The sequence below is a fragment of the Prionailurus bengalensis genome, chromosome D1 (genome assembly GCF_016509475.1).
Source record: "Prionailurus bengalensis isolate Pbe53 chromosome D1, Fcat_Pben_1.1_paternal_pri, whole genome shotgun sequence".
Lineage (NCBI taxonomy): Eukaryota > Metazoa > Chordata > Mammalia > Carnivora > Felidae > Prionailurus > Prionailurus bengalensis.
The window spans coordinates 57965533-57992993 of record NC_057346.1 but is presented as its reverse complement, the minus strand read 5'-3'; the positions used below and the strand labels follow the sequence as shown (position 1 = coordinate 57992993).

The following is a 27461-nucleotide window of genomic DNA, read 5'->3' as shown; positions in this document are numbered from 1 at the left end:
CGGCTGCAGCAACTTCCTACTCAACATGTCTCCAGAGGCAAGGGAAACAAAAGCAAAAATGAACTATTGAGACCTCATCAAAATAAAAAGCTTCTGCACAGCGAAGGAAACAATCAGCAAAACTAAGGCAACCAACAGAATGGGAGAAGATATTTGCAAATGACATATCAGATAAAGGGTTAGTATCTAAAATCTATAGGGAACTTATCAAAATTAACATCCCAAACCCAAATAATCCAGTGAAGAAATGGGCAAAAGACATGAATAGACACTTCTCCAAAGAAGACATCCAGATGGCCAACCAACACATGAAAAAATGCTCCACATCACTCATCATCAGGGAAATACAAATCAAAACCACACTGAGATACCACCTCACAACCGTCAGAATGGCTAACATTAACAACTCAGGCAACAACAGATGTTGGCGAGGATGCAGAGACAGAGGATCTCTTTTGCACTGCTGGTGGGAATGCAAACTGGTGCAGCCACTCTGGAAAACAGTATGGAGGTTCCTCAAAAAATTAGAAATAGAACTACCCTACAACCCAGTAATTGCACTACTAGGTATTTATCCAAGGGATACAGGTATGCTGTTTCAAAGGGGCATATGCACTCCAATGTTTACGGCAGCACTATCAACAACAGCCAAATTATGAAAAGAACCCAAATGTCCATCAACAGGTGAATGGATAAAGATGTGGTGTGTATATATATAAATACACACACACACACACACACACACACACACACACACACACACAATGGAGTATTACTCAGCAATCAAAAAGAATGAAATCTTGCCATTTGCAACTACATAGATGGAACTAGAGGGTATTATATAAGCTAAGCGAAATTAGAGAAAGACAAATGTCACATGATTTCATGTCACATGTTTAAGATACAAAACAGATGAACATAAGGGAAGGGAAGCAAAAATAATAAAAAAACAGGGAGGGGGAGAAACATAAGAGACTCTTAAATATGGAGAACAAACAGAGGGTACTGGAGGGGGGATGGGCTAAATGGGTAGGGGGCATTAGGGAATCTACTCCCGAAATCATTGTTGCACTATATGCTAACTAACTTGGATGTAAGTTAAAAAAATAAATAAAATTAAAAAATCACAGTGGTTTACTTAGGTGTCTACATTTGGGTGTCTGCCACCTGCCACTTGTAGCAGGAAAATGCAAACAAATGTTAACTGGGTGAAGCTTTAAAGAAAATGTGCAAACCCAACTGATCTTGTCAGAGGTTCTGGGTATAGAACCTACTAATACTAAGCTGCAGTTTTCTTATCTGTGAAAAAAGTTTATTAATATTTGCTCTGCAGACCTCATAGGATTGCTGTGACTCAAAAGAAGCACTGTTTTAGGGCTCTGTGAATCTAAGGAAGTAATAATGCAAAGTCGCTATTTTGTTTCATCTTCATTTTTAGAGAATTCATCTACTAGCAGTTTTCAAAACCTGGTTCTAGATCTAGCAGCATTAGCATCATCTGAGAACTTCTTAGAAATGCCAATTCTCAGGCCCTATCCTAGACCTATTGAATTAGGAACTGCATGGGTGGGTAGAACAATTGCTGTTTTAACAAGTTGTTCACGTGATTCTGACACACACTAACTTTTGAGAACCATTGTTCTAGGGCAGTGGTTTACAGCCTGGTAATTTGGCCCCAAGAACACATTTGGCAATGTGTGAAGACATTTTTGGTTGTCACAATCGGGGCAGGAGAGCTACCAGTATCTAGTAGATAGAGGCCAAGGATGCTGCTAAATTCTTACAATGCATAAGACAGGCCCCCTACAGCAAAATATCTGGCCCAAATGTCAAAAGCGCTGACACTGAGAGAACTGCACGAGAGTTTCTTTTTCTCTTTCTTGGTAGATTCTAAAATATGTTATGTGAGTGACCCAACAAAATGCAGACACACTGTTAATGGTTTTACTTAAATAGCCTCCAGTCTCTGAGAATCTAAAATGAGAATCTGAACATACCACTTCCTTATAATACAAAAATTTGAACAATTTCCCATAGTCTATAGTATAACTGTTCAATTCTTTTTAACCTATATTCCACCAATCAAAAATATTTTGCCAATTCTTTTCTGAGTTTGCTTTAAGAAACCAAATAATTAAAAAAATTTTTTTTTTAGCTTTTTCCAAATATAAAATCTTTCAAATATTTTTTCCTCAAATTTTACACACTCTCTTCCTCCATTCCCCATCACTTTCCACTTGAGGATCATTTGTTCTAAAAGTCCAAACTCAAGCTGACATTCAAGGCCCTTCAAGATGGTGCTACAGAACTTTCCTTGCTCTTTACATCTTAGGCTCAGCTGTATCCTAACTGTACTGCTGGTATTTCTCCAAACGTGACTTGCTGTTTCAAGCCTCTGGGTCTCAGCGTGTTTTCTGCATAGAACGTCCTTCACATTTGTTGACCTTCTCCTTCAAAGACTAGTTCAAGTGTGACTTCTTTAAATATTCCCAAAACCAATTTAGAATGTTACTCATTCCTCCATCTACCCTTGGCCAGAAAACCTGCAGCTCTTATCACACATCATTATAATTATCTGGCAACAGACTATCTCCTTCCTTTTCTGGGAATGGCAGAGCCAGGACTGGAAGTCAAGGCTGTTGGACTCTGAAGCCAAGACCTTTTCACAGGACCACACTTCTTACTAGATAACCCAGGTGCTGATTCAGATGATCTATAATGGCCCTTTCAATTCTCACAGTGCTTCTGTGGCTCAGATGCTGACTAAATTAACAAAGAGGGAAGCATTAACAGGACAGATGGTGATCTGGATGAATTCAGTGGTTGTGAGGAGGACAGTGGGCAGGATGAGGGTCTATAAATTGTAAAGTAGATATGAAGCTGTATAATTATTAACTTTGGTGAATAATCTAAAGTTCCTGTATTAGTGGAAATAATATAATAGTATAGAGCCGGTGAAGGAATGGAAGGCCCCAAGTAGAGACAGATTTATCTGTGAAGAATCTTGAGAGGATCCAGGGTCCAATGCAACACTAACACAGACAAAGTCCCCTCCTACACCTCCCAGGGCAGTGGTAGCTGACAGAACAGCAGTATTGCAGGTTGCCATAGCCCATTTACCTTGTGCTTTACTATGGTTTCTTGTGTCTTTTCTAAGCACAGGGTCTTACCTGAGAGAAGTCAGAATGGAAGTGTGGGAGGAGGACAAAGGCAATGTGGTCAGTTTGTCATCATGTGGCAAAACTGCCTCTCCCTGCTGCAGGGATTCATGAAATCGGCGGATGTTCTGTACGTGCTCTTCATGGCGTGATGCCTGACTTCTTGCAGTACTGCTTCTGTCAGGAATAAATGGGGCCAAAATAAATTCCCAACCAATGAGAAAACTAATGTGACAATCAACAAATAACCCTCCTACAATGATATTGCAAATCCATCCCCATTGCCACAGTCCTGGCTTCAGTAATTCTTGCTTAGATGACAACTATCTTCCAAATAATCTTGCCTTCAGTCTTAACCACTCTCCTTTATTATTTTTTCCCTCTCTTTTCAAATGTGAATTCCAGTGTAGTTAACATATAGTGTTATATTAGTTTCAGGTGTAAAATATAGTGATTCACCAATTCCATACTCAGTCCTCATCAAGTTACATGTATTTTTTTTTTTTTTAATTAGAGAGAGAGAGAGAGAGAGAGAGAGAGAGAGAGAGAGAGAGAGAGAGAATGAGCAGGGGAGGGACAGAGAAAGAGGGAGAGAGAGGAGCCCAAGCAGGCTCTGTACTGTCAGCGTGCAGCCTGATGTAAGGCTTGATCTCACAAACCATGAGATCATGACCTGAGCTGAAATCGAGAGTCAGATGCTTAACATACTGAGCCACCCAGGCACCCCAAGAGTGTACTCTTAATCCCTTCACGTATTTTACCCATCCTCCTTACCTCTCCTCTGGTAACCATTTGTTTGTTCTCTATGGTTAAGAGTCTGTTTCTTGGTTTGTCTCTCTTTTTTTTTCTCTTTGTTCATTTGTTTTGTTTCTTAAAGTCCACATAGGAGTGAAATCATACAGTATTTGTCTTTCTCTGATGGACTTATTTTGCTTAGCATCATACACTCTAGATCCATCCATCTTATTGCAAATGGCAAGGTTTTGTTCTTTTTAAAAATATTTTTTAATGTTTATTTATTTTGAGAGAGAGAGTGCAAACAGGGAAGGGGCAGAGAGAGAGGGACAGAGAGAATCCCAAGTATGCTCCACACTGTCAGCACAGAGCCCAATGGGGGGCTCAATCCCACCAACTGCAAGATCATGACGTGAACTGAAACCAAGAGTCGGATGCTTAACTGACTGAGCTGCCCAGACACCCCAAGATTTCATTCTTTTTAATAGCTGGATAATATTCCATTACACATGTGCATGCACACACACACCACATCACATCACATCTTTATCCATTCATCTATCAGTGGACACCTGGGCTGTTTCCATAGTTTGCCTATTGTAAATAATGCTGCAATAAACACAAGGGTGCATTTGCCCTTTGAATTAGTGTTTTTGTATTTTCTGGGTAAATATCCAGTAGTGTCATTCCTCTATGTAGCGTAGTTCTATTTTTAACTTGTGAGGAGACTTCATACTATTTTCCAGTGGCTGAACCAGTTTGCATTCCCACTGACAGTGCACAAGTGTTCCTTTTTCTCCACATCCTTGCCAATACTTATTTCTTGTGCTGTTGAGTTTAGCCATTTGGACAGGTGTGAGATGATATCTCATTATGGTTTTGATTGCATTTCACCAGTGATGAGTGATGTTGAATATCTTTTCATGTATCTCTTGGCCATTTGTAAGTCTTCTGTGGAGAAATGTCTGTTCATGTCTTCTACCCATTTTTAAATTGGAGTATTTGTTTCTTGTGTGTTGAGTTGTAAAAATTCTTTATATATTTTTGATATTAACCTTTCATTGAATATGTCATTTACAAATGTTTTCTCCCATTCAGTAGGTTGTCTTTTAGTTTTGTTGGTTGTTTACTTTGCTGTGTAGAAACTTTTATTTTGATATAGTCCCAATAGTTTATTTTTGCTTTTGTTTCCCTTGCCTAAGTGAACACATCTGGAAAGATGTTGCTATGGCCAATGTCAGAGAGTTACTGCCTGTGCTCTCTTCAAGGACTTTTATGGTTTCAGGTCTCACATTTAGGCCCTTAATCCATTTTAAGTTTATTTTTGTATATGGTGTAAGAAAGTGGTCCAGGTACATTCTTTTGTGTGTTACTGTCCAGTTTTCCCAACACAATTTGTTGAAAAGACTGTCTTTTTCCCATTGCATTCTTTGTTGAGGATTAACTGACCAGCTAATTATGGGTTTATTTCTGGGGTTTCTGTTCTTTTCCATGGACTTATGTGTCTATTTTTGTGCCTGTACCATACTGTTTTGATTACTATAGCTTTGTAATATAACTTGAGGTCCAGAATTGTGATTCCCTCCAACTCTGCTTTTCTTTTTTCAAGATTGCTTTGGCTATTTAGGGTCTTTTCTGGTTCCATACAAATTTTAGGACTGTTTATTCTAGCTCTGTGAAAAAATGCTGTTGGTATTTTGATAGGGATTGCATTAAATATGTAGATTGCTTTGTGGAATATAAACATTTTAACAATATTTTTCTTCTGATCTATGGGCATGGGATGTCTTTTCATTTCTTTGTGTTATCTTCAATTTCTTTCATCAATATTTTATAGTTTTCAGAGTGCAGGTCCTTTCACCCCTTTGGTTAGATTTATTTCTAAGTATTTTACTATTTCTAAGTATTTACTGTTTTGCATTTGTAAATGGGATGGTTTTCTTTTTTATTTTGTTTTCTTAATTACTCTTTCTGCTGCTTCATTATTAGTGTATAGAAATGCAGTGGATTTCTGTATGTTGATTTTGTATCCCACGACCTTATTGTATTCCTTTATCAGTTCTAGTAGTTTTTTGGTGGACTCTTTAGGTTTTTTTTTTTATCATGTCATCTGCAAATAGTGAAAGTTTTACTTCTTCCTTACCAATTTGGATGCTTTTCATTTCTTTTTCTTTATTTCTGACTGCTGTAGCTAGGACTTCCAGTTCTATATCGAATAAAAATGGTGAGAGTGGACATCCTGTCTTGTTCCTGATCTGAGGGAGAGAGCTCTCAGTTTTTCCTTGCTTTGAGTATGTTAGCTGAGGGTTTTCCATATGAGGCCTTTTTATGTTGAACTATGTTCCTTGTAAACCCACTCTGTTGAGGGTTTTTATCATGAATGGATGTTGTATTTTGTCAAATGCTTTTTCTGCATCTATTGAAATGACTATATGATTTTTATCCATTCTCTTACTGATGCGGTATATCATGTTGACTGATTTGCAGTTATTGAACCACCCTTGTATTCTGGGAATAAATCCCAGTTGATCATGGTAAATGCTTTTTTTAATGTATTGTTGGATTCTGTTTCTAAATATTAAGAATTTTTGTATCTCTTTTTTTGTAGTGTCTTTATCTGGTTTTGGTATCAGGGTAATACTGGTCTCATAACATGAATTTGGAAGTTTTCCTTCCTCTTCTATTCTTTGGAATAATTTGAGAAGAATAGTTTTTTTAAATGTTTAGTAGAATTCACCTGTGAAACTGTCTGGTCCTGCCTGGACTTTTGTTTGCTGGGAGATTGCTGATTATCCATTCAATTTCCTTGTTGGTTAATTGGTCTGTTCAAATTTTGTTTCATCTTGATTCAGTTTTGATAGGTGACATGTTTCTAGGAATTTATCCATTTCTTCCAGGTTGTCCAATTTGTTGGAATATAATTTTTCATAATATTTTCTTACAGTTGTTTTTATTTCTGTGGTGTTGGTTATTTCTCCTCTTTCATTTGTGATATTGTTTATTTGAATCCTTCCTTTCTCTTTTTTTGATGAATCTGGTTAGAAGTTTATTAATTTTGTTGATTTTTTCAAAGAACCGGCTCTTGGTTTCATTCATCTGTTCTACTGTTTTTTTAGTTTCTATATCATTTATTTTTGCTCTAGTCTTTATTATTTCCTTCCTTCTCCTGGTTTTGGTTTTTTGTTTGTTTGTTGTTGTTCTTTTTCTAGCTCTTGTAGGGGTAAGATTAGGTTGTTTGAGATTTTTCTTCCTTTTTGAGGTAGACCCGTGTTACTATACATTTCCCTCTTAGAACTGCTTTTGCTGCATCCCAAAGATTTTGGACCATTTGTGTTTTAATTTCATTTCTTTCTGTGTAATTTTTTATTTCTTCTTTGATTTCTTGGTTGACTCATTCATTTTTCAGTAGCGTTATTTCCATGTATTTTCACTCTTTCTAGATTTTTTCTTGTGGTTGACTTCTAGTTTCATAACGTTGTGGTTGGAAAAAATATATGTTATGACTTTGATCTCTTTAAATTTGTTGAGACTTGTTTTGTGGCCTAATATATGATCTATCTGGAGAATGTTCCATGTTCACTTGATAAGAATGTGTATTCCAGAGTAGATCAGTATGGAGGCTCCTCGAAAAAGTAAAATAGAACTACCCTATGACCCAGCAATTGCACTACTAGTTATTTATCCAGAGGATACAAAAATACAGATTTAAAGGGGTACATGCACCCTGATGTTTATAGCAGCATTATCAACAAAAGCCAAACTATGGAAAGAGAGCCTAAATGTCTATTTACTGATGAATGGATAAAGAAGATGTGGTATATTTACACAATGACTATTACTCAGCCATCAAAAAGAATGAAATCTTGTCATTTGCAACGACCACAGATGGAGCTATGGTGTATTATGCTAAGCAAAATAAGTCAAACAAAAATACTATATGATTTCCCTCATATGTGAAATTGAGGAAACACAAGAGGTGAACATACAGGAGGGGGAGAAAAAAAGAGAGGGAAACAAACCATAAGAGACTCTTAACTGTAGAGAACAAACTGAGGGTTGATGGAGGGAGGTGGGTGGGGGATGGGCTAAATGGGTGATGGGTATTATGGAGGGCACTTGTTATGATGAGCACTGGGTGTTACATGTAAGTGATGAATCACTAAATTCTACTCCTGAAACCAATATTACACTATATGTTAACTAACTAGAATTTAAATAACAATTTGAAAAAAATGGAGTATTTTAAATAAATGACATTTTACAATATTTTATATGAACAAATCTTTTCCTAGTAGTTTCCCTTTTTTTCAAGGTTCTACATTTTTTCTTTTACTTTTTAAAATAAAACATGTAAGGGGCGCCTGGATGGCTCAGTCGGTTAAGCGTCCGACTTCGACTCAGGTCATGATCTCGCGGTCCGTGAGTTTGAGCCCCGCATCGGGCTCTGTGCTAACAGCTCAGAGCCTAGAGCCTGTTTTGGATTCTGTGTCTCCCTCTCTCTCTGACCCTCCCCTGTTCATGCTCTGTCTCTCTCTGTCCCAAAAATAAATAAACGTTAAATAATAAAATAAAATAAAACATGTAACATGGAAAAAAAGAAAAAAAAGAATGTGTATTCTGCTGTTTTATGATGGAATGTTCTGAATATATCTGTTAAATCTATCTAGCCCAGTGTGTCACTGAAAGCCACTGTTTCCTTGTTGATTTTCTGTTTATTTCCACTGACTTAAGTGTTACCCATTCTCCTTTAATAAATTGTCCACATTACAGCCTGAGTGATTTTTTTTAAAACACAGGTCTGGTAACAGTAAGAACAACACTATTTATGGAGTCCTTATTATGTGACAAGCACTGTTCTAAGCATTTGTGTACTAAACTATTTAATCACCGTTGTTTCTTTCTAGCTTCGGTTTCTCTGTTTTTAATCTATAAAACAAATTTCAAATTTCTCAGCATGGTATTCAAAAACTTGACTTCGGCAATAACAGTCTTCTCTTTAAGTAACAGCTTCAATGAGATAGCATTCACATCCCATACAATTTACCCAAAGTCTACAATTCAATTGTTTTTAGTATATTCACAGAGTTGTGTAAACATTGCCACAATTTTAGGATACTTTCATCACCCCCCAAAAAATTCTATACCTATACATCAGCAATCACTCCACACTTCCCCTTCTGCCCCAAACCCTCACCCAAACCTCCCAGCTCTATGCAATTGCCAATCTACTTTCTGATTCTATAGATTTGCCTAATCTGGAAATTCATGTAAATGGAATCATAACAACATACAGTCTTTTGTGACTAGCTTCATACATTTAGCATTTTTTTAATTATTATTTTTTAATGTTTATTTTTTTTGAGAAATACAGAGAGAGAGAGAGCCAGACGGAGTGCAATTGGGGGAGAGGCAGAAAGAGAGGGAGACAGAATCCGAAGCAGGCTCCAGGCTCTGAGCTGTCAGCACAGAGCCTGATGTGGGGCTCAAACTCACAAACCATGAGATCGTGACCTGAGCCAAAGAAGTCAGACACTCAACTGACTGAGCCACCCAGGTGCCCCACATTTAGCATGTTTTTAAGCTTCACCCATGCTGTAGCATGTATCAGTAATTCATTCCTTCTCATAGCTGAATAATTTTCCATTATATAGAGATATCACATTTTATTCATCTACTCATCAGATGATGGACATTTTGTTTGTATTTTTTAGTTACTAGGAATAATGCTACTACAAACACGTACAAGTTTTTGTATGAACATATGATTTATTCTCTTGGGTATATACTTGGAAGTGGAATTACTGGATCATACAGTTACTCTATGTTTAACCTTTTAAAAGGAAGTGCCAGACCGTTTTCCAAAGCAGCTGCACCATTTTAAGATCCCACCTACCATGTATGAGGGTTCCAATTTCTCCACATCCCCTCCAACATTTGTAATATTTGTCTTTTTGATTACAGTCATTGCAGTGGGTATGAAGTGGTATCTCATTATGGTTCAATTACATTTTCCTGATGGCTAATGATGTTAACCATCTTTTCATATGTTTATTGACCCTTTGTATATGTTCTTTGGACATATGTCAATTCAGACCACTTGTCCATTTTTACTTGGGTTACTTGCCATTTACTATTGAGTTGTAGGAATTCTTTATAATTCTGGTACAAGTAAGTCCCTTATCATATCTATGTTTTACAATTATTTTCTCCCATGCTGTTGGTGGCCCTTTCATTTTCTTGATGGTATCATTTGTAGCATGAAAGTTTCTAATTTTGATGAATCCAGTGTACTTTTTCTTTTGTTGCTTCTGCTTTTGGTGTCTTATGTGAGGAATCACTGCCTAATCTAAGGTCATGAAGATTTCCTCCTATGTTTTCTTCTAAGAGTTTTATAGTTTTAGCTCTTACATTTAGATATATAATCCTTTTGGAGTTAATTTTTATATACAGTGTGAAGAAGGGGTCCAACTTCAATCCTTTGCATGTGGATATATAGTATCATTTTCTGAAGACTATTCTTTCCTCATTAAACTATCTTGGCATCTTTGACATCTTGGCATCTTTGGCATATGGGTTTATTCTGGACTGCCAATATATTCTACTGACTTAGATTTCTATCCTTATACCAGCAGCACACTGTACTGTTTACAGTAACTTTGTGTTAAGCTTTGAAATTAGGAATTCGTTCTTTTTCAAGACTGTTTTGCCTACTCTGTGTCCCTTGAGCTTCCATATGCATTTTAGGACTAGCTTGCCCATTTCTACGAAGAATCCAAAAGGGATTATGATAGGGAGTGTGTTGAATCTATAGATCAATTTGGGGAATACTGCCATCTTAACAATATTAAGTCTTCTAATCTGTGAACATGGGATATCCTTCCATTTATTTAGACCTTCTTTAATTTCTTTCAGTAATGTTTTGTAGTTTTCAGAGAGTAAGTTTTGCACTTTAAAAAATTTTTAAATCTTTATTTTTGAGAGAGAGAGAGAGAGAGAGAGAGAGAGAGAGCGTGCCGGGGAGGGGCAGAAAGGGAGGGAGACACAGAATCCAAAGCAGGCTCCAGGCTCTGAGCTGTCAGCACAGAGCCCGACATGGGGCTTGAACCCACAAACCATGAAATCATGACCTGAGCTGAAGTCGGACACTTAACTGACTGAGCCACCCAGGTTCCCCGCACTTTTTTGTTAAGTTTATTTTTAAGTATTTTATTCTTTTTGATGCTATTGTAAATGGAATTGTTTTCTCAATTTCATTTTGGGTTATTCATTGTTGATGTACAGATATACAACTGATTTTTTTAAATTATTTTTTAATGGTTATTTATTTATTTATTTTTTTGAGAGACAGAGACAGAGAGACAGAGTGAGAGCGGGGAGGGACAGAGAGAGAGGGAGACACAGAATTCAAAGCAGGCTCCAACTCAACGTGGAGCTTGAACTCATGAACCGCGAGATCATGACCTAAGCTGAAGTCAGATGCTCAACCGACTGAGCCACCCAGGTGCCTCATATAAACAACTGATTTTGTATATTAGAATAAAAAGTGTTGGTTGTGGGCACCTGGGTAGCTCAGTTGGTTAGGCATCCGACTCTTGGTTTTGGCTCAGGTCAAGATCTCATGGCTTTGTGGGTTCTAGCGCCATGTTGGGATTCTCTCTCTCCCTTTCTCTCTGCGCTCCCCTACTCGTGCTGTCTCTCTCTCAAAATAAATAAATGAACTAAAAAAAAAAAATGTTGGTTGAAATTTCTAATATGGTAAAAATGGATAGATATAATTTACCTAAATAAACCTCTTTGAGGTTATCACTAATTTTTAAGAGTATAAAGGGTTCTGAAGTGGAAATGTTTGAAAACTGCTTTACTAAGGTATAACTGGTATATAATGAATGTCACATATTTAAAGTATACAATATGAGGTAATTTTTTTGGGTATAATTTTTTATCATGACTGAAAAACTATTGACCAAATAACAACCCTTTATTGGAGAAGTATCAAACTGGTTATTTGGTTCAATTATAGCATAATTTCATGCCACAATATTGAGTTTTGACATATGTGTACTTCTAAGGAAACCATTACAACATAAAGATTATGAACATATCCATCACACTTAAAACTTTCCTCCTGTCCTTTATAATTCTTCTCTCTTTCTTGCTCTAGTCATCCTTTCTTGTCCCTAAATAACTACTGATTTGCTTTCTGTTGCTATAGATTAGTATGTGTTTTCTAGAATTTTATATAAATGGAATCAGATACAATGTACTAGCTTCTCAACATATTTTGAGATTCATTTTGTTGTGTATCAGTATTGCCTTTTGAAAAATTTCTTAGTAGTATTTCTTTGTATGAATATACCACAATTTGGTTAGCTTTAGATGGCTGGCTGGATCAGAATATGTCATTTTGATATAGTCCTTTTGAGATGGGAACAGGGATGTTTTTACGTGGACGAAAAGCAAACCACTAGACTTAGCTTTTACAATTACTAAATAGTGTCCTCATCATTGATCTATATTCTATCCTAATACCAGTACCCTTATCCTATCCATGTCTCATGGACTGGTTATGGTCAAAGTAACACCCATAAAATAGATAACAGAAAAATTATTTAAGCCTGTGATTTAGGATTTGACAGACACATGGGATCCCTTTATATAGAGGGTAGAGGCACTCTTTATGTGGTAAGCAGGTAGAGAGAGCTACACAGCACTGAAGTGGGCTTTGGTGTTAGAGAGTATCTTTCTGGAATAAAGGATCTACTCATAAGTGCTACTGTAGGAATGGCTATTTTAAGGGAAGATCCCTTGTCTTATCCCTGAAGTAGGGAGACAGACACAGGAAAGACTGGTGGAGGCAGGGGGATGACAAATGCCACTAAGGCCGGGAAGGGAGTGGGGTAAAAAGCAGCAATGTTATTCCTAGACCTCGTCCTTTAAGAGAATGGAATGTGCTCTAGCCCCAATATCCATATGCATGTCCATGGTTGGCTTTGCAAAGCAATTGGATGGGCCAGTTGCTTTTTATAAAATAATTTGGTTCCTAGGTTTGGAAAGGGAAAGACCTCACACAGCTGATGACTGATTTTAGGGATAAAGGTTAAAGGCCTCTGAGGAAAAAAGAAAAGTATCCTTTCCACTGAAGCTACCTTTTGATAGCAGTAAATATTCTAGTTCCTATCTTATAAAAATTTTGTTTTCATTGGATCCTGGAATTCCTAGGGATTGTGACAGAAGATCAACAAAGCTCTTTCCCTGTCTCTAGTTTCTGACTCTGTAGATTTGCCTAATCTAGGTAATTTCTGGTTTCTTCCTCTAATAAAGGAAAGGGAGGGGCGCCTGGGTGGCTCAGTCAGTTAAGCATCTAACTTTGGCTGAGGTCATGATCTCACAGTTCATGGGTTCTAGCCCCATGTCCAGCTCCATGCTGATAGTGCTGCTTGGGATTTTCTCTCTCTCTGCCCCTCCCCTGCTCATACTTTCTCTCTCTCAAAATTATATAAATTAAGAAAGTAAGAAAGAAAAGAAAAGAAATAAAGGAAAGAGAAATGACAAGCCAGTTAGCATGCTTCCAACTCTCTGACTCTTATTTCTTCCCATCAAAAATTCACTCACCTCGTAGGAGAAGAGAAATCAAGTCCCCTTGATGAGGTGTGAGCAGGTTGTTCTGGGGTCCATCTTGCAACCCAGCCAGGGAATGCAGCATACATACCAGAAGCAGGGAAGGAAAAGGGGCTGTGTATTGGGATCTGTAGAATCAATGAGAAAAATGGTACACTTGTCACCACAAATTCTTTTGGAACAAAGCAGTATAAATAAATTTGTAAAATTTACTGTATGTAGATAAATATAATTTACTGAGCATTTTCAATGTTGAAGGCTGTACTAAGCAATTTACATGCATTTTCTCATTTAAGCTTCACAATAATCTTATAAGGTAGGTACTATTATTATCCCCATTTTACACACTATGCTATCAGATTGCTTTTTAGTTACTTTATCTGTTTTTATGTTCCTGCTCCCCCAGCTAGTTTGTGAACTCCTGGCTGGATATCATTGTATTTTACATGTGAGGCTGATCTGGCTGTCGTATTTCTTGTCTCATGACTATCAGGGTAGGTGTGAAGAAAAGACCTTCTTATACACAAACTGTTTAACTCTGTCACTTTCTCATGCATTCATTCATATTCAATATTTACTGATGCACACTCTGCCAGACCCTGGGCCGACATCCATGATAAAAGAGGTAAAAAAAACCAAACAACCCTACAATCTTTGCTTTGATAGAGTTCCTCCATCTGGGACAGTCTGAAAATTCTTTCTTTTACAGTTAAACTCCCTAAAAGAGTTCTTTGTATTTGCTATTGTTGATTCCCCTCTTTCTGTTTTTTTTTTTAAATATAAGATAGACTAATGATTTTAATGTAATAGAATTTTTGAAAACTTCAGCCAATATGTTTCAAACTCCACACTACAAATAATTTTATTTAAAAATTGAGATACGGCCATTTGTGAGAACATGGAACAGAGAACAAACTGATGGTTGTTAGAGGTGAGGGAGAGGGCAAAATGGGTTAAGGGGAGTGGGAGATACAGGCTACCAGTCATAGAATGAATAAGTCACGGGAATAAAAGGCACAACATAGAGAATACAGTCAATGGTATTGTAACAACATTGTATGGTGACAGATGGTGGCTGCACTTGTGGTGAACATAGCATTATATATAAACTTGTCAAGTCATTATGTTGTATACCTGAAACTAATGTAACATTGTGTGTCAACTAAAAAAGTTTTTTTAATTGAGATATAATTAATGTATTGTAAAATTCACCCTTTGAAAGTGTTCAGTTCAGTGGTTTTCAGTATATTCAAAGTTGTGAATCCATCACCACTATGTAATTCCACTATGTACACCACTGTGAAATTTTTATCACCCTAAAAAGGTCATGAGATCACCATGAGACACAAATACATAATGTGTTCTGCAAGCTGGAAAGTACCAAACACATGTAAAGGATCTTCTTATAGATTTTCTCAGTAGAACCCTTACTGGTTAAGAATTTGAATTAGGATACGTACCCGTGACCCTGGGGTCTCCATCCCACGTCTTGATTGTCTTTCTTCTTTGAAGTGCATCAAACTTTCCAGAGGGGAGACAGCAACTTTTATCTGCCCCTGGCACTCTCCACTGAAGTCTGTGATGTTGTACCAGCCACAGACAAACTGGAAGCCAGAAAGAAGTGGGGAGAGGTCCACTGAGGCAAAGCCAATCACCCTCTCCTCATCTGTGGGGGAAGAGAGAAGAGCTGAGCAGTGTGACTGGGCATGTCTTGCCACTGACATTAGAGGTTGCACAGAGAATAGCTGATACAGAGGACTGGGCGGTGGTGGGGGTCGTTTAGTGATTCAAAAATCAGAAGAGAAGACAGATAATAAGGATGAGAGAGACTGGGAACCACAGCCTGCTTTCACTATTATGATTTCCCTTTTTGTATGGCAGGGAAAAGCTAGTAGAGTTGAGTTCTGTCCTCTTGATATAGGCGATTGGAAAACAACCCATAAACATAAGAAACACTTATTCTTTTCCCTACGTTATCATGTCTCAGGAATTTTCCTCAGGACATGGGTCTTGAAAAAAATCATCTGAAAGACCATCACCTTTGGAATTATGAGGGATTTACATATCTACATTTTCTCATTTATACTTGTCTGTATTTTCCAAATTCTCTATAACATACACATGTATTATATTTAATTAAAAACAAAAGTGACACAAATCACAAAAGAAAGCCAACCCCCTAGAAAATCAGTAGTCAGTACAAAATAAGAGCTTGGGCTCAAGCTTATAAGGGGGCTGCCCGTAATGAGTATGAAGACCCTTTCTTGGATAGACAAGCAACCATGCAATGACTCTTGTTTTCTGACTCATTGCTTCTTGTTCCTCATTTCTGACATGAAAGTATCTGGGGACAAACAGGCCCCCATCACTCCATAAGTTCTTTTTTTGTATAGGCTCCACTCCCTATAATGAATATTAAAGGCTGATTCTACCAAACATAGGACACAATTTTTAGTTTTCAATTTGCTAAATAAATCAAGGAATGTAAATTTTTAAGAGGAGTGGTCATGAGTTTCCAAGTTTCTTGTGCACACTGCTGGTGACACTGAGCTCATCACACACTGTCTAATGTTTGTTTAGACAGCTTACTCTTCTTTGGACTGGGACCCACCTGAAACCTGAGACCAAATGTCACTTGCTTTATGTTCCCTACACTCTCCATTCCTGGTGTAAATCTTCCTACATCATGAGGAAGTTGCTAAACATCCAGTGAGAACACAAATGACCTGGCCAACATAGAGTGGGACAGAGAGGAGGTGCATTACAATAGCTAATCTGAGTATGGCTTTGACTGAAAACACATTACTTTAATTCCCTAAACCTCAAGTCTCATATATACAATGAGAAGTAATGAACCAGATTTAAGACCCCTTCAACTTCCAAGTTGAAGTCTTAGGCTCTAGAACGTTTGAAGTTGTGTTCCCCAGAGTAGGAGTCAAGTTATTCCTACCCAACAGGAGTGAAGAATATTGGCTAGAACCATTAATTTGCACTCCAAAGATTTTTTTTAAAGCTTTGCAATGAAAACTAATCTTGCTTTGTTTGGTTATCCAAGTATAACCTGTTCTTGATAGATTGTAACTTTAGGGTTCTGCCTAATGAAAGCACTACATCTAAACATACCTGAGAAGGAATCAGGCTAAGGTGATCACTGAGAAAAACAATAGCTTTGAAGAGCTCAGTTTAATTATCAGATTGAGTGGGACAACCCATCATTCTTTCTTTGTAGTTTTGTGTTCTAATGATCTCAAACTTCCTTCATACTCGTTCTTTACTCCAGACTTTTGTATTTGCTGTTCCCTCTGACTATACTATTTCATGCCCCTTCATTTCTCAGCTGAAGTGTGCTCTAGGAAGCCTTCTCTGACATCCTGTCTGAGTTAGATATCCCCTACTGGAGAACCATATATTTGCCTAATCATACTATCCATGAGGACAGAGACCATGTATGCCTTATTTTATCTTTGAATCCCTAGCACTTAGCATAGTGCCTGGCACAGAGTAGGAACTCAAATATTTACTGAACACAGCTTGGCCAGGTTTGAGTACCTTTTGCATAGCTGAGGCTATGTGGAAAGGATGGAGTTAAGGGAAGAGAGGCATCTACCTACATTGAGAGACAGAGCTAAATAAGTGTGCTTCGTTGGGTCTAGGCATTTTCCCCATCTCCATTTACAATAGGGTTTTACAGGATTCTCTGGAGGTCCCAAAAGATAGGGAAATGTATTTTGTTCTTCTCTATACTGAATAGCCCTAGCACAGTACCTGAAGCATAGTAGGTGCAATAAAAATAGCTCCATGTATTAAGCACCAATTATGTGCCAAATACTTTACTTTTTTAAATGTTAACTTATTTATTTTGGGAGAGGAGGATAGAGAGCAAGTGGGGGAGGGACAGAGAGGGAGAGGGAGAGAGAGAGAGAGAGAGAGAGGGAGAGGGAGAGAGAGAGAGAATCCCAAGCAGGCTCTGCACTCTCTGCACAGAGTTCCATGTGGGGTTTGAATCCACGAACCGTGACCTGAGCTGAAACCAAGAGTCGGATGCTTAACTGACTGAGCCACCCACGTGCCCCATGTGCCAAATACTTTATAAATATTATCTCTATTCCTCATAAAAATCCTGTAGGGCAGGTACTATTATCCTTATTTTATTAATAAGGAAACAAAGGCTCAAAGACATAAAGTGTTTTACCTTAGGTCATGTAGTTTGTAAATAGCAGAGCCAAGATTTGACTCTAGGTCTGCATAAGACCAAAACTTACTCTTTTCTTCTCACTACAGTAAGTGCTGAATCGAGGCAAACCACAGTCTGCTTGACCATCTCTGGAGTACTTCAGAGAAAGAAAAGAATAGAAAGCCAGGGAGGAGGTGGAGCCTAGTTAAATATACCAGAAGTTCCTTGTGTTGGTTCAGAGAAAATGCATTTATAATCAGTTCCTGCTACATTTATGAGGTTAGGTAGGGGTGGGGGACATGATAAGTGAATCTAAGGCAGGAGCATGGGATAAATCATTGAAACCAGATTCACAGCCTCATTTCCAAACCAAAGCACAGGAGGAGAGACAGGTAAGTCCATTTCTTTTACACATTGACTACTCTCAGGTCTTTATTAGGCTCTGGGGTTAGCTCTCAAACTTACCACTGGCAAATAGTGTAAAAAAATGTGTAAAAGGCCCTAGCAAGAATGTTAACGAAGCTAGATTTATAGGAGGGATTTAGTTAAGACAACATTTTCTAAGCATGGAAACTGTGACATAACTGGATGTCCTCATCTGCTCACTTTTCCCATCCAATCTTACTAGCATGGTGAAGTACAAAGGGTGAAGGCTGTACAGCCAGTCAGAACTGGGTTCAAATCCTGGCTCCACCGATTAATAGGCATATGACCTTAGTCAAGCCCTAAACTTTCTTGGGCCTCAGCTGTTACATTTGTAACATTTAACTAATTATATTTTTACCTGCTTTTAGATATTTGGAAAGCTCTCAGCATACTACCATTCACTAATAAGAACAAGAAAAACTGAGAAGGTTTTACTAAGTATCAGGAACTCATTTAATTCTTCCCCTGAGGTAGGTACTATTTTATAAATAAAGAAACTGAGCATAGAGAAATTAAGTCATTCACCCAAGGTCATACTACCTTGTAAGGGGTAGAACTGGTATTTGAATCCCAAGAGTGTGGCTTCAGAGTCTGTGCTCTTAATGTTGTTGAATTATGCCTCTTAATAATGGTAGCTGACTAAAACGAGGTTCAAGGACCATGATGTTAGCACCTCCATCCTGGGGAGGTTCTTAGAACAAGATTCTAGTCTTGTGTACTGCTTAAACATGCTAGGGTCTTGGTTAATAAGCCAGAGTCAACAGAAGGTGTAACATCATACAAAGGGGGAGAAATCACTTGTGTATGGCAGGCTATACACTGTGACTGTTGAGATACAACTGGAAAGATTAAATGTACTTGGACTTCTGCACTAAGCAGGCGGTCAAATAAAATGATATGGCTTCTAAGGACTTAACTTCCATAGGAGAATAATGTGGCATTCTGTGAGATTCCCTCTAACATATACATGTATTCCCCATATCATAAGAGCCATGGGTTCACCTGGTTAAAAAAAGAAAGGGATTTGGAATTGTCAACAGGATGTGAGCTCATTTTCACAACCAAATAGATATTCACAGAATAGAGTTCATACCTCCTTTATGCCAAACTTTGAAGACCAGAGTTTGTTGTGGGTCCAAAAGAAACTCTTTTGATAGCCTATTAAGAAAAACAACCACCATAAATTAACTGTGTAGGAATTAACTTCTGCAGTATGAAACTTAGATTTGAAGAATATCTTATAGTTTGCAAAGCACTTTCCTAACATTTTCTTTTTTTTTTTTTTTTTCAACGTTTATTTATTTTTGGGACAGAGAGAGACAGAGCATGAACGGGGGAGGGGCAGAGAGAGAGGGAGACACAGAATCGGAAACTGGCTCCAGGCTCTGAGCCATCAGCCCAGAGCCTGACGCGGGGCTCGAACTCCCGGACCGGGAGATCGTGACCTGGCTGAAGTCGGATGCTTAACCGACTGCGCCACCCAGGCGCCCCTCCTAACATTTTCATAGTCATCTTATAGGATATATTTTTATCTTCACAGTTAAAATGAGGGATAGAAGCTCAGAGAGAAGTAACTTGCCAAGACTTGAAATCAGGCTTCCCAGATGCAGTACTTCCCTGCCTGATGATATCTGCCACATTCAGACTCAGTTTCTCAGGACAAGAGGGGGTGTGGAAAGGGAGTTCCTCAAGAGGTAATGGCCAGTTTACTGGAGCAGGTAGGGATTCTTTTTATGCAATGTTGAAAGGGGAATGGTGCGAAGGGAGGAAGAGGGGAAAAGAACATCTACTGAGTGCCTACCCTGGACCAGGCATGGTGCCTAGTGTCTCATATACATGTAATCTGCACAAAAACCTAGACATGGCATTATTATCCCTGCTTTACAGATGATACAGATGGGCTAAGAGAGGTCAAGTGTTTTGTTCATGGTCACATGTGAGTTGGTGAGTGGCAGGGCTGGGACTTAAAGCCTAGTTTGCTTGACTCCAAAGCCAAATTGTCCAGAGGCAAAGCACCAAAATAGGAAAGTGCCCAATTTTCATACAAGGTAAAGAAGTTGATGTGGAATTCAGTGAGTATCTCTAATACATTTTATGTGAAGTGACTTACATAGTTTTAAATTACAAATATTTGGAAAATTCAAAAACAGGTACCATTGTTCCAGGAGATCCAGGGAAAACCAAGAGACTTACTATCCTTCCCTAGACACCGTTGGGGAACTGAAGAGAGCCCAGTTTAACACCAATGAGAGACGTTGTGATAAAGTGAAATACTGTGTCAAAAATCTGAAGTCTAGCTCATGGTCAAAATACACATCTCTGAATTCTAGCTCTACTATTATCACTTGAGTGACCCTGGAAACGCAGACTTTTTGAGCCCTGGTTTTCTTACCTGTTAAATTGGATAATTATTTTCTACCTATGAGGTTCCTAGCAGCATCAAGTGAAACAATTTTGTGAGAAAGCAATTGTAAACAGCACCATTACTCATTTTTCTTCTCATCTTTCCTCTGCTTCCAACAGACTATGTAACCTCCCTGGTCCACAGTCTTAACTTTAAAGTGAGGTGATGGGGGCGCCTGGGTGACTCAGTCGGTTAAGTGACCGCCTCTTGATTTCGGCTCAGGTCATGATTTCATAGTTTGTGGGTTCCAGCCCTGTGTTGAGCTCTTTGCTGAGAGTGTAGAGCCTGCTTGGGATTCTCTCTCTCCCTCTCTCTCTGCCACTCCCTAACTCATGCTCTTTCTCTGTCTCACACACACACAAAATAAATAAACTTAAAAAAAAGATTAACAAAAAATAAAGTGAGGGGATGAAATTAGGAAACTGTCAATGTCACGTCATCAAGTCCATAAAGTTAATTTCTTTTTTTTTTTTTTAATTTTTTTTTTCAACGTTTATTTATTTTTGGGACAGAGAGAGACAGAGCTTGAACGGGGGAGGGGCAGAGAGAGAGGGAGACACAGAATCGGAAACAGGCTCCAGGCTCTGAGCCATCAGCCCAGAGCCCGACGCGGGGCTCGAACTCCCAGACCGCGAGATCGTGACCTGGCTGAAGTCGGACGCTTAACCGACTGCGCCACCCAGGCGCCCCCATAAAGTTAATTTCTGAATGAATAAATCACCTTCACTTAGAAGCTTAGCCCTCTGGCTTCCTGCCTTTTAAGGCAGATTTGATATTTTGGATGAAGTACCTGACCATTAAGGCCAGAATTTCTGTAATTTCCGGTAGCTCACCATAGATAGTACTGAGTTGTCACTGTAGTTTTAGCACCTGACTCAGGCCAGCCTCTTAAATTTCAAAACATTGAACATGTGAGCAAGTGCTGAGGCTCAGCTAGGTATGTAAATACTGTGAGAAAATAGCAGATCAGACACCATGTGGTGTAGCTACTGTTGTACTGTTGGTGAATAAGAAAGAAACTTTATAAAGACAATAGTTAACAGTAGTTATACTAGAACTCACACTTAAAAAAAATTTTTTTTTAATGTTTATTTCTGAGAGAGAGAGAACGAGAGAGCATGAGCGGGGGAGAAGCAGAGAGAGGGAGACACAGAATCTGAAGCAGGATCCAGGCTCCGAGCTGTCAGGACAGAGCCCTATGCGGGGCTCAAACTCATGAACTGTGAGATCATGACCTGAGCCAAAGTCAGATGCTTAACTGACTGAGCCACCCAGGCGCCCCGAGAACTCACACTTTTAATGATGATGACACAGGTGACAGAAGAAAAGGGAGGATGTGCCTTGCACTGCAGCATCAGGCCTGTATGTCAGCCCCTTACCTCTGAGCCACACTCCAACATGACTGACAGGACTCCCCTTCTAATTCTTTTGAGTCTTCCAAAGGAGATCTAACATTTGTTGAGTGCCTGCTATGTACCATGAGGTAATTTTCCTAAATGTCATCTAATTTGGACCTCACAATAACTCTGTAAAAATTAACCCCACTTTACAGATGAGGAATCTGAGGCTCAGAGATATAATGTAATTTGTCCACACAGCTAATGAATGACAGAGATGGGGCTGGATGCCATATCTCTCTTGGTGCAAAGCCCAGGTTCTTTCTACTGCACCAGAAATCTTTTTCAAGAATATATAATCTGTAGTCTTTACTGAGGTTAGTTTGCTCTGCCTTCTTCACCTCTATAAATTGTGTATATTCTTCAATACTCAGTTGAATTATCTTATTTAAGAAGCCTTCCTTGAACTTCTGTGTTGGCCTAAATAATCTTTCTGAGATGCACAAGAATTCTTTTTTACTACCTTTACAGCACTTGTCACATTCTATTGTCTATTTTCCCAGGTAGACCACGAATACCTCAATAGCAGGGACTGTCTTAACCATCTTTCATTCCCAGTCCTTAGAACAAAGCGGGGCATATAAGAGGTCTTCACTGAATAATTTTTTAGTGGTACTGAGCTCAAAAGAGCTCAAAAAGAGTAAAAAAAAAACCCACTGCAGTAAAATATTTAAACCATTACTAGCTGTGAATTCATAAGCACCAGAATTAAAAAACTGCTTGATAAGAAAATCATTTTCCCAGTCTGCTCAATATTGTTGTGTCTCTTGAAACAAAAAGCCAATTCTAAAAGACTGATGGAATATCATAAAATACAAACCTTGACTGCTGTTGAAAATTCCAGATGGGGGAATCTGTGTTTTCAACCACGTGGGTGAAGACAGGAGATGGCTCATCAGCTGTTGCAAAGGATACACAGCAACTGGGTATCAATACTTTCCGCTCTGTCAAGGGGATCCCTGAAATGGAACACAGTAGAATGACTGACTTTAGGGTGCCGGAAAGAATGTGCTGGAAGCCTCCCATTATACAGGTATAAGCAGGACCTATCTTTGGGTCTTTACTTGAGCTATTCCCTATATCTGAAGTGTTTCCAGTATCCTTTCTGCTACTTAAACTGTCCTTTCAAGGCTCAGTTCATAAATATTCCCCAGTGAAGAATGACCTCTCCCATCAACCTCATACTTTGTGGGATGATGGAAAATACTGGATTGAGAGAAAAAAGTAGAACTGCAAAAAGCCTGAGACTTAAAAGTCAGATGATCAATTATCAGCTCTGCCATATACATTCTGTGTGACTTTGAGCAAGGCTGATCTAGGCTATAGCTTCCTCAAATGGGGCATATGATACTTATACCTCCCAAGTTGTTACAAGGATTAAAAATAATATTAGGTAACTTATACACTACTTACTATGTGCCTGGTACTTTCTAATTACTATACATGTATTAGCTCATTTAGACTTTATAACCTCACACATAGGTTTTATTATTATTCCCATTATATAGATAAAAAAACTGGGGTACATAGAAAGTAAACATTCTAAGTGGTCACATGTTTATTAAATAATAGAACTGAGAGTCAAATTCAAGTATTCTGGCTCTAGAGTCCAAGCTCTCAGCCATTTTCTTCATTGCCTCTACTAGAGTTAAGAAATGTAAAACATTGAGTACTGTGCTGGTGTTAATTCTTACAAGATCAGGTCTCCAGTGTGGGACACTCAGTCATTTATTCTCTCTTAAGACAAAGTAAAATGGTTTTCTTTTCCTCCTTCCTAGGAGAATAACAGCATATAAGGGTAAATTTGAATGAGGGGACTGTAAGGAGGCAAGGTGAAGGCTTTAAGGCCCTCCATTTACATTCCAAATCCAAACACAGAAATGACAATGTGTATTTTTCACATTTTGCCAGGCTGTGTTCCAGCCCTTATGAGGACCTACAGCAGAAGTTTTTCTTCAGTCATCTCAGTTTACCCAAAAGATGATTCTCTGTTTTATAGAAGCTGACAAATGTTGGTAGGGGAATGTGAAGTCCATACAAGGAGGATGAATGTCCTGAATTACATTCATTACAAAGTCAACCTTACAGTTGTGATACGTAGAGAGCAGACTTTTCATATAAGATCTCAATAGGCTGCCTAAACCTACTTACCTAAACTGCTATTCAAAGAAATACAGTTATCTGTGGAGGTCACAATTTAAGTTAGAAAATGTAACATTAAAATTTTTAATTTATTTATGAGGAAAAAAACCAACAAAAATGAAGATAGTTGGTGATACTAGATAGTCTATAAATGAACTAACAAGATAACCACTAGCCACAAGTGGCTATTTAACTTTAAATTAAATTCATGAAAATATAGATGAAAAATTCAGTTTCTCAGTTGCACTGGCCACATTTCAAGTGCTCAATTGCCACATGTGGCTACTGGCCACCATACTGGACAATAAAGATACAGAACATCTCCATCACAGTACAGAGTTCTTTTGGACAGTGCTGAGTAATTGAGACTCTGTATAATATAGAGTCTATGTATTCCACAAGATCACTTTCAGCTCTGAATCTCTGCTATGAATCTTAGGATTACAGATGAAGGAAAGAAAAAAGAAGAAGTGTGTCTTAAACATAACTTAAGCAACCCAGAGGAACAAAAAACTCACATTATCACTACTACCACAGGGCCTCCCAGCATCCAAGATATAAAATGGCTTCAGTGCGTTCTGTTTCCTACAACTGAACGCTCCCTGACACAGCTGCTCTCTCTTTCTCCCACTTTCCTTAGAAAGTCTCAAGCTTTTCAATTGATTTCTTCCAATAAAATGTCATAAATCCTCACAGTGAGGGAGAGATAATCTGCCTCTATGTTGGCAGTTCCCACAAAATCCTGTGATAATCTGTGTCTGGGTTTTCCTCACTAAACTCAGAGTTCCCTGAATGCATGGAGAGGACCCAAGGCCCTTATTAAAGGTTTGCAGTCTCGCCTCTACCTCTGTCTACAGACACTTGCCAGGGTTGGAGAGAGAAGCTGCCTTATCTGCTTGCAGCATGCACACACCAGCAGAGGACAACAACGTCTGCTCCAGAAAGCTCTGAGAGATCAGCAGAGAGGGCCAGTTATGGTTCTGAGAGGCAGGACCCTAGGTTCCTGTGAACTCTGCCACTAATTTACCATGACATGAGTACTTCATTCTGGCTCTCTGGGTATCAGTTTCCTCACCTGGAACATGTACTCCCAAAACACTTCTTGCAATAAACTTATGATTCCAAATGTCTACTAGTACTGCTCAGAACACTCTCATACCACCCACCCCACCCCCTCCCTTTTAAACGTCTGTTAGTTTTGAAGATGGTTTATCTGCTAAAGGCCTCGAAATAAAACTACTGCTTTGATTTTGGAAGAAAACTGTTTCTTACTCAATCTTGAATAGAAATACTCCTTTCAGCCAAACAGCAGGTGACAAATTACTTGAGAAAGCAGGTCTATCAGGTTTCCCTGGCTCTCTCCTTATGGGTAGAAATTCAGGTGGGCCTGTTTACATATCTGGAAAAGGTCAAGTTCTGAAACACTTTTTTGGAGGCAGCCTAGAAGAAAGCCACTATACCTCCCACAGGTTGGGACACACATCAAGAGCAGTTAAGGGGACTTGAGATGAACCAGTTTTACCGTTTTCCCTAGATTTCCTGTGTTTTATGTAAATATATGCATCAAGAAAGATATAATCGTTTCACAGAGATTAAAATAACAACCCCTTATATTCGGGTAACACCTTATAGCTTACAAATCTTTCTTATATACGAAACTTATGCTCATAACATACCTGAAAATCCCACAAGATAGGTGCCTCTATCCCTATTTCACAAATGAGGCAACCAGGGAACAGAGAGGTAAAGTGGCTTGCTCATCACGAACCTGGTTAACTAGGATTTGGAAGACCCAGCCAGGTTTCAGGGCTCCTACTCCAGGGTTTTGTCATTGCAATAGTTCTAATTAGCTCTATTTGGTTAAGAGCTCTCTCTCTGGCCTGGAATGAATGCATGGAAACCTTCCCCTCAAGCGATGCCCAAATTTGTATATTAACAAAAACTGAGTGTAGTTTCATTAAGTCAATGTTAACGGACACTTCCTCTCTGTCACATGTGCCCACATGGGTCAGGTTTGATTCCTGATCTGGGGGGAACAGACACAAACAAAATAAGAGAAAGACTATACCAAAAGCGCAGGTAGCTGTGGGAACCCAGAGGGGCTCCTAACCCTGCCTGGGTAGGTTAAAAAGAGCCTCTAAAGGCTGATGATACTGTAGATAATTTTTGTTTCTACTGAGTATAGCTTAGATTACCCCAAATAATTTTACCTCTCTGTTCCTCAGTGCCTTATTTATAAAACAGGGCCAGCAATAACCTGTTTGTCTAGTAAAAGAATACAAATCTGAAGAGTACTGAAGCTGATTCATAAAGAAAGGATCTCAGAGCTTTCTTTAACAAAAGTATTCAAGAAGCTCTTTTAGAGGTGCCTGGGTGGCTCAGTCAGTTGAGTGTCTGACTCTTGATTTTGGCTCGGGTCATGATCCCAGGGTTGTGGGAGTGAGCCCTGCGTTGGGCTCCATGCTGAACGTGGGCCTGCTTAGGCTTCTTTCTCCTTCCTCACCTCTGCCCCTCTCCCCTGCTTATGTGCACTCTCTTTCTCTCTCAAATTAAAAAAAAAAAAGGTCTTTTATTTTCAGAACCAGGACCACAGTGGAGACCACAGAAAGTTCAAAGCTGCTTTATGTTTAAGCTCTACTGAGGCTAATTCAGGGCTGTTTTTGAACCTTCTGCATGCAGCCTTGCATGCAAAATGATTTTCACAAAAGCTTGGCAAATTATAGCTGAATCAGAGAGTATGGCATGAGTTGCCCTCAGCACTGTGTTTTTAGATGATAAGAGCTAAAGGGAATCTTAGACATGAACGTGTATGGCCATCACATTTCATGGCTGAGGAGAAGAGAAATGCATTTGCTCAAAGTCACAAAGCAAGTTAATGACTTAGCTAGGGCCAGAACCCAGTCCTCTGACTCCCATTACAGAACTCTATTACATCATCATCTGGAAGGCACATTTCAGAGAGGTGGTGGGCAGGTCTGTATTTCTCAGGACCAAACACAGTGCCTGACTGACACATAAACTTTGTGGGAGGAAAGAATATATGGGTCTGTCACTGAGGGCAGAATCAAGAGACAACAGAGACCTCTGAAAATCAGATATCCACCCTGATGAGTGCTCTGCCCTGGATAAACAGAGAGAGGCCAAATAACAAGTGATTTATAGATTTGCAATTCATGCCAAAAATGTTGGAGGTGTTATGTATCATATTCACAAACAAGAGGACATTAGTACATTTGCTTAGCTACATCATGAAGATCAGGGTGCTGGGATACAGAAATAAACACACAGTCCCTGTCCCAAAGAACAGACAGCTAGTGGGGAGACACATTTATAGACATCTTCAGCGCAGACTGATATATAATATGAAGAAAGACAACTGTGTGGGAGTGGGGGTGGTGGTATGGGGG

General features: G+C 38.8%; 1 protein-coding gene across 5 annotated transcripts in view; it reads right to left on the bottom strand.

Annotated features, from left to right (window-relative positions):
• The window catches only part of C2CD3 (C2 domain containing 3 centriole elongation regulator), a 143613-nt gene that overhangs the window by 26175 nt on the left and 89977 nt on the right, over positions 1-27461 (bottom strand). For all 5 annotated transcript variants that reach the window (XM_043580265.1, XM_043580264.1, XM_043580267.1 and 2 more), the window contains 5 exons: positions 22733-22871; positions 19205-19269; positions 14972-15177; positions 13506-13639; positions 3171-3335 (listed from right to left, as the gene is read on the bottom strand). In XM_043580265.1, the coding sequence (XP_043436200.1) occupies positions 3171-3335; positions 13506-13639; positions 14972-15177; positions 19205-19269; positions 22733-22871 (709 nt within the window). The remainder of the gene's footprint in view (positions 1-3170; positions 3336-13505; positions 13640-14971; positions 15178-19204; positions 19270-22732; positions 22872-27461) is intronic.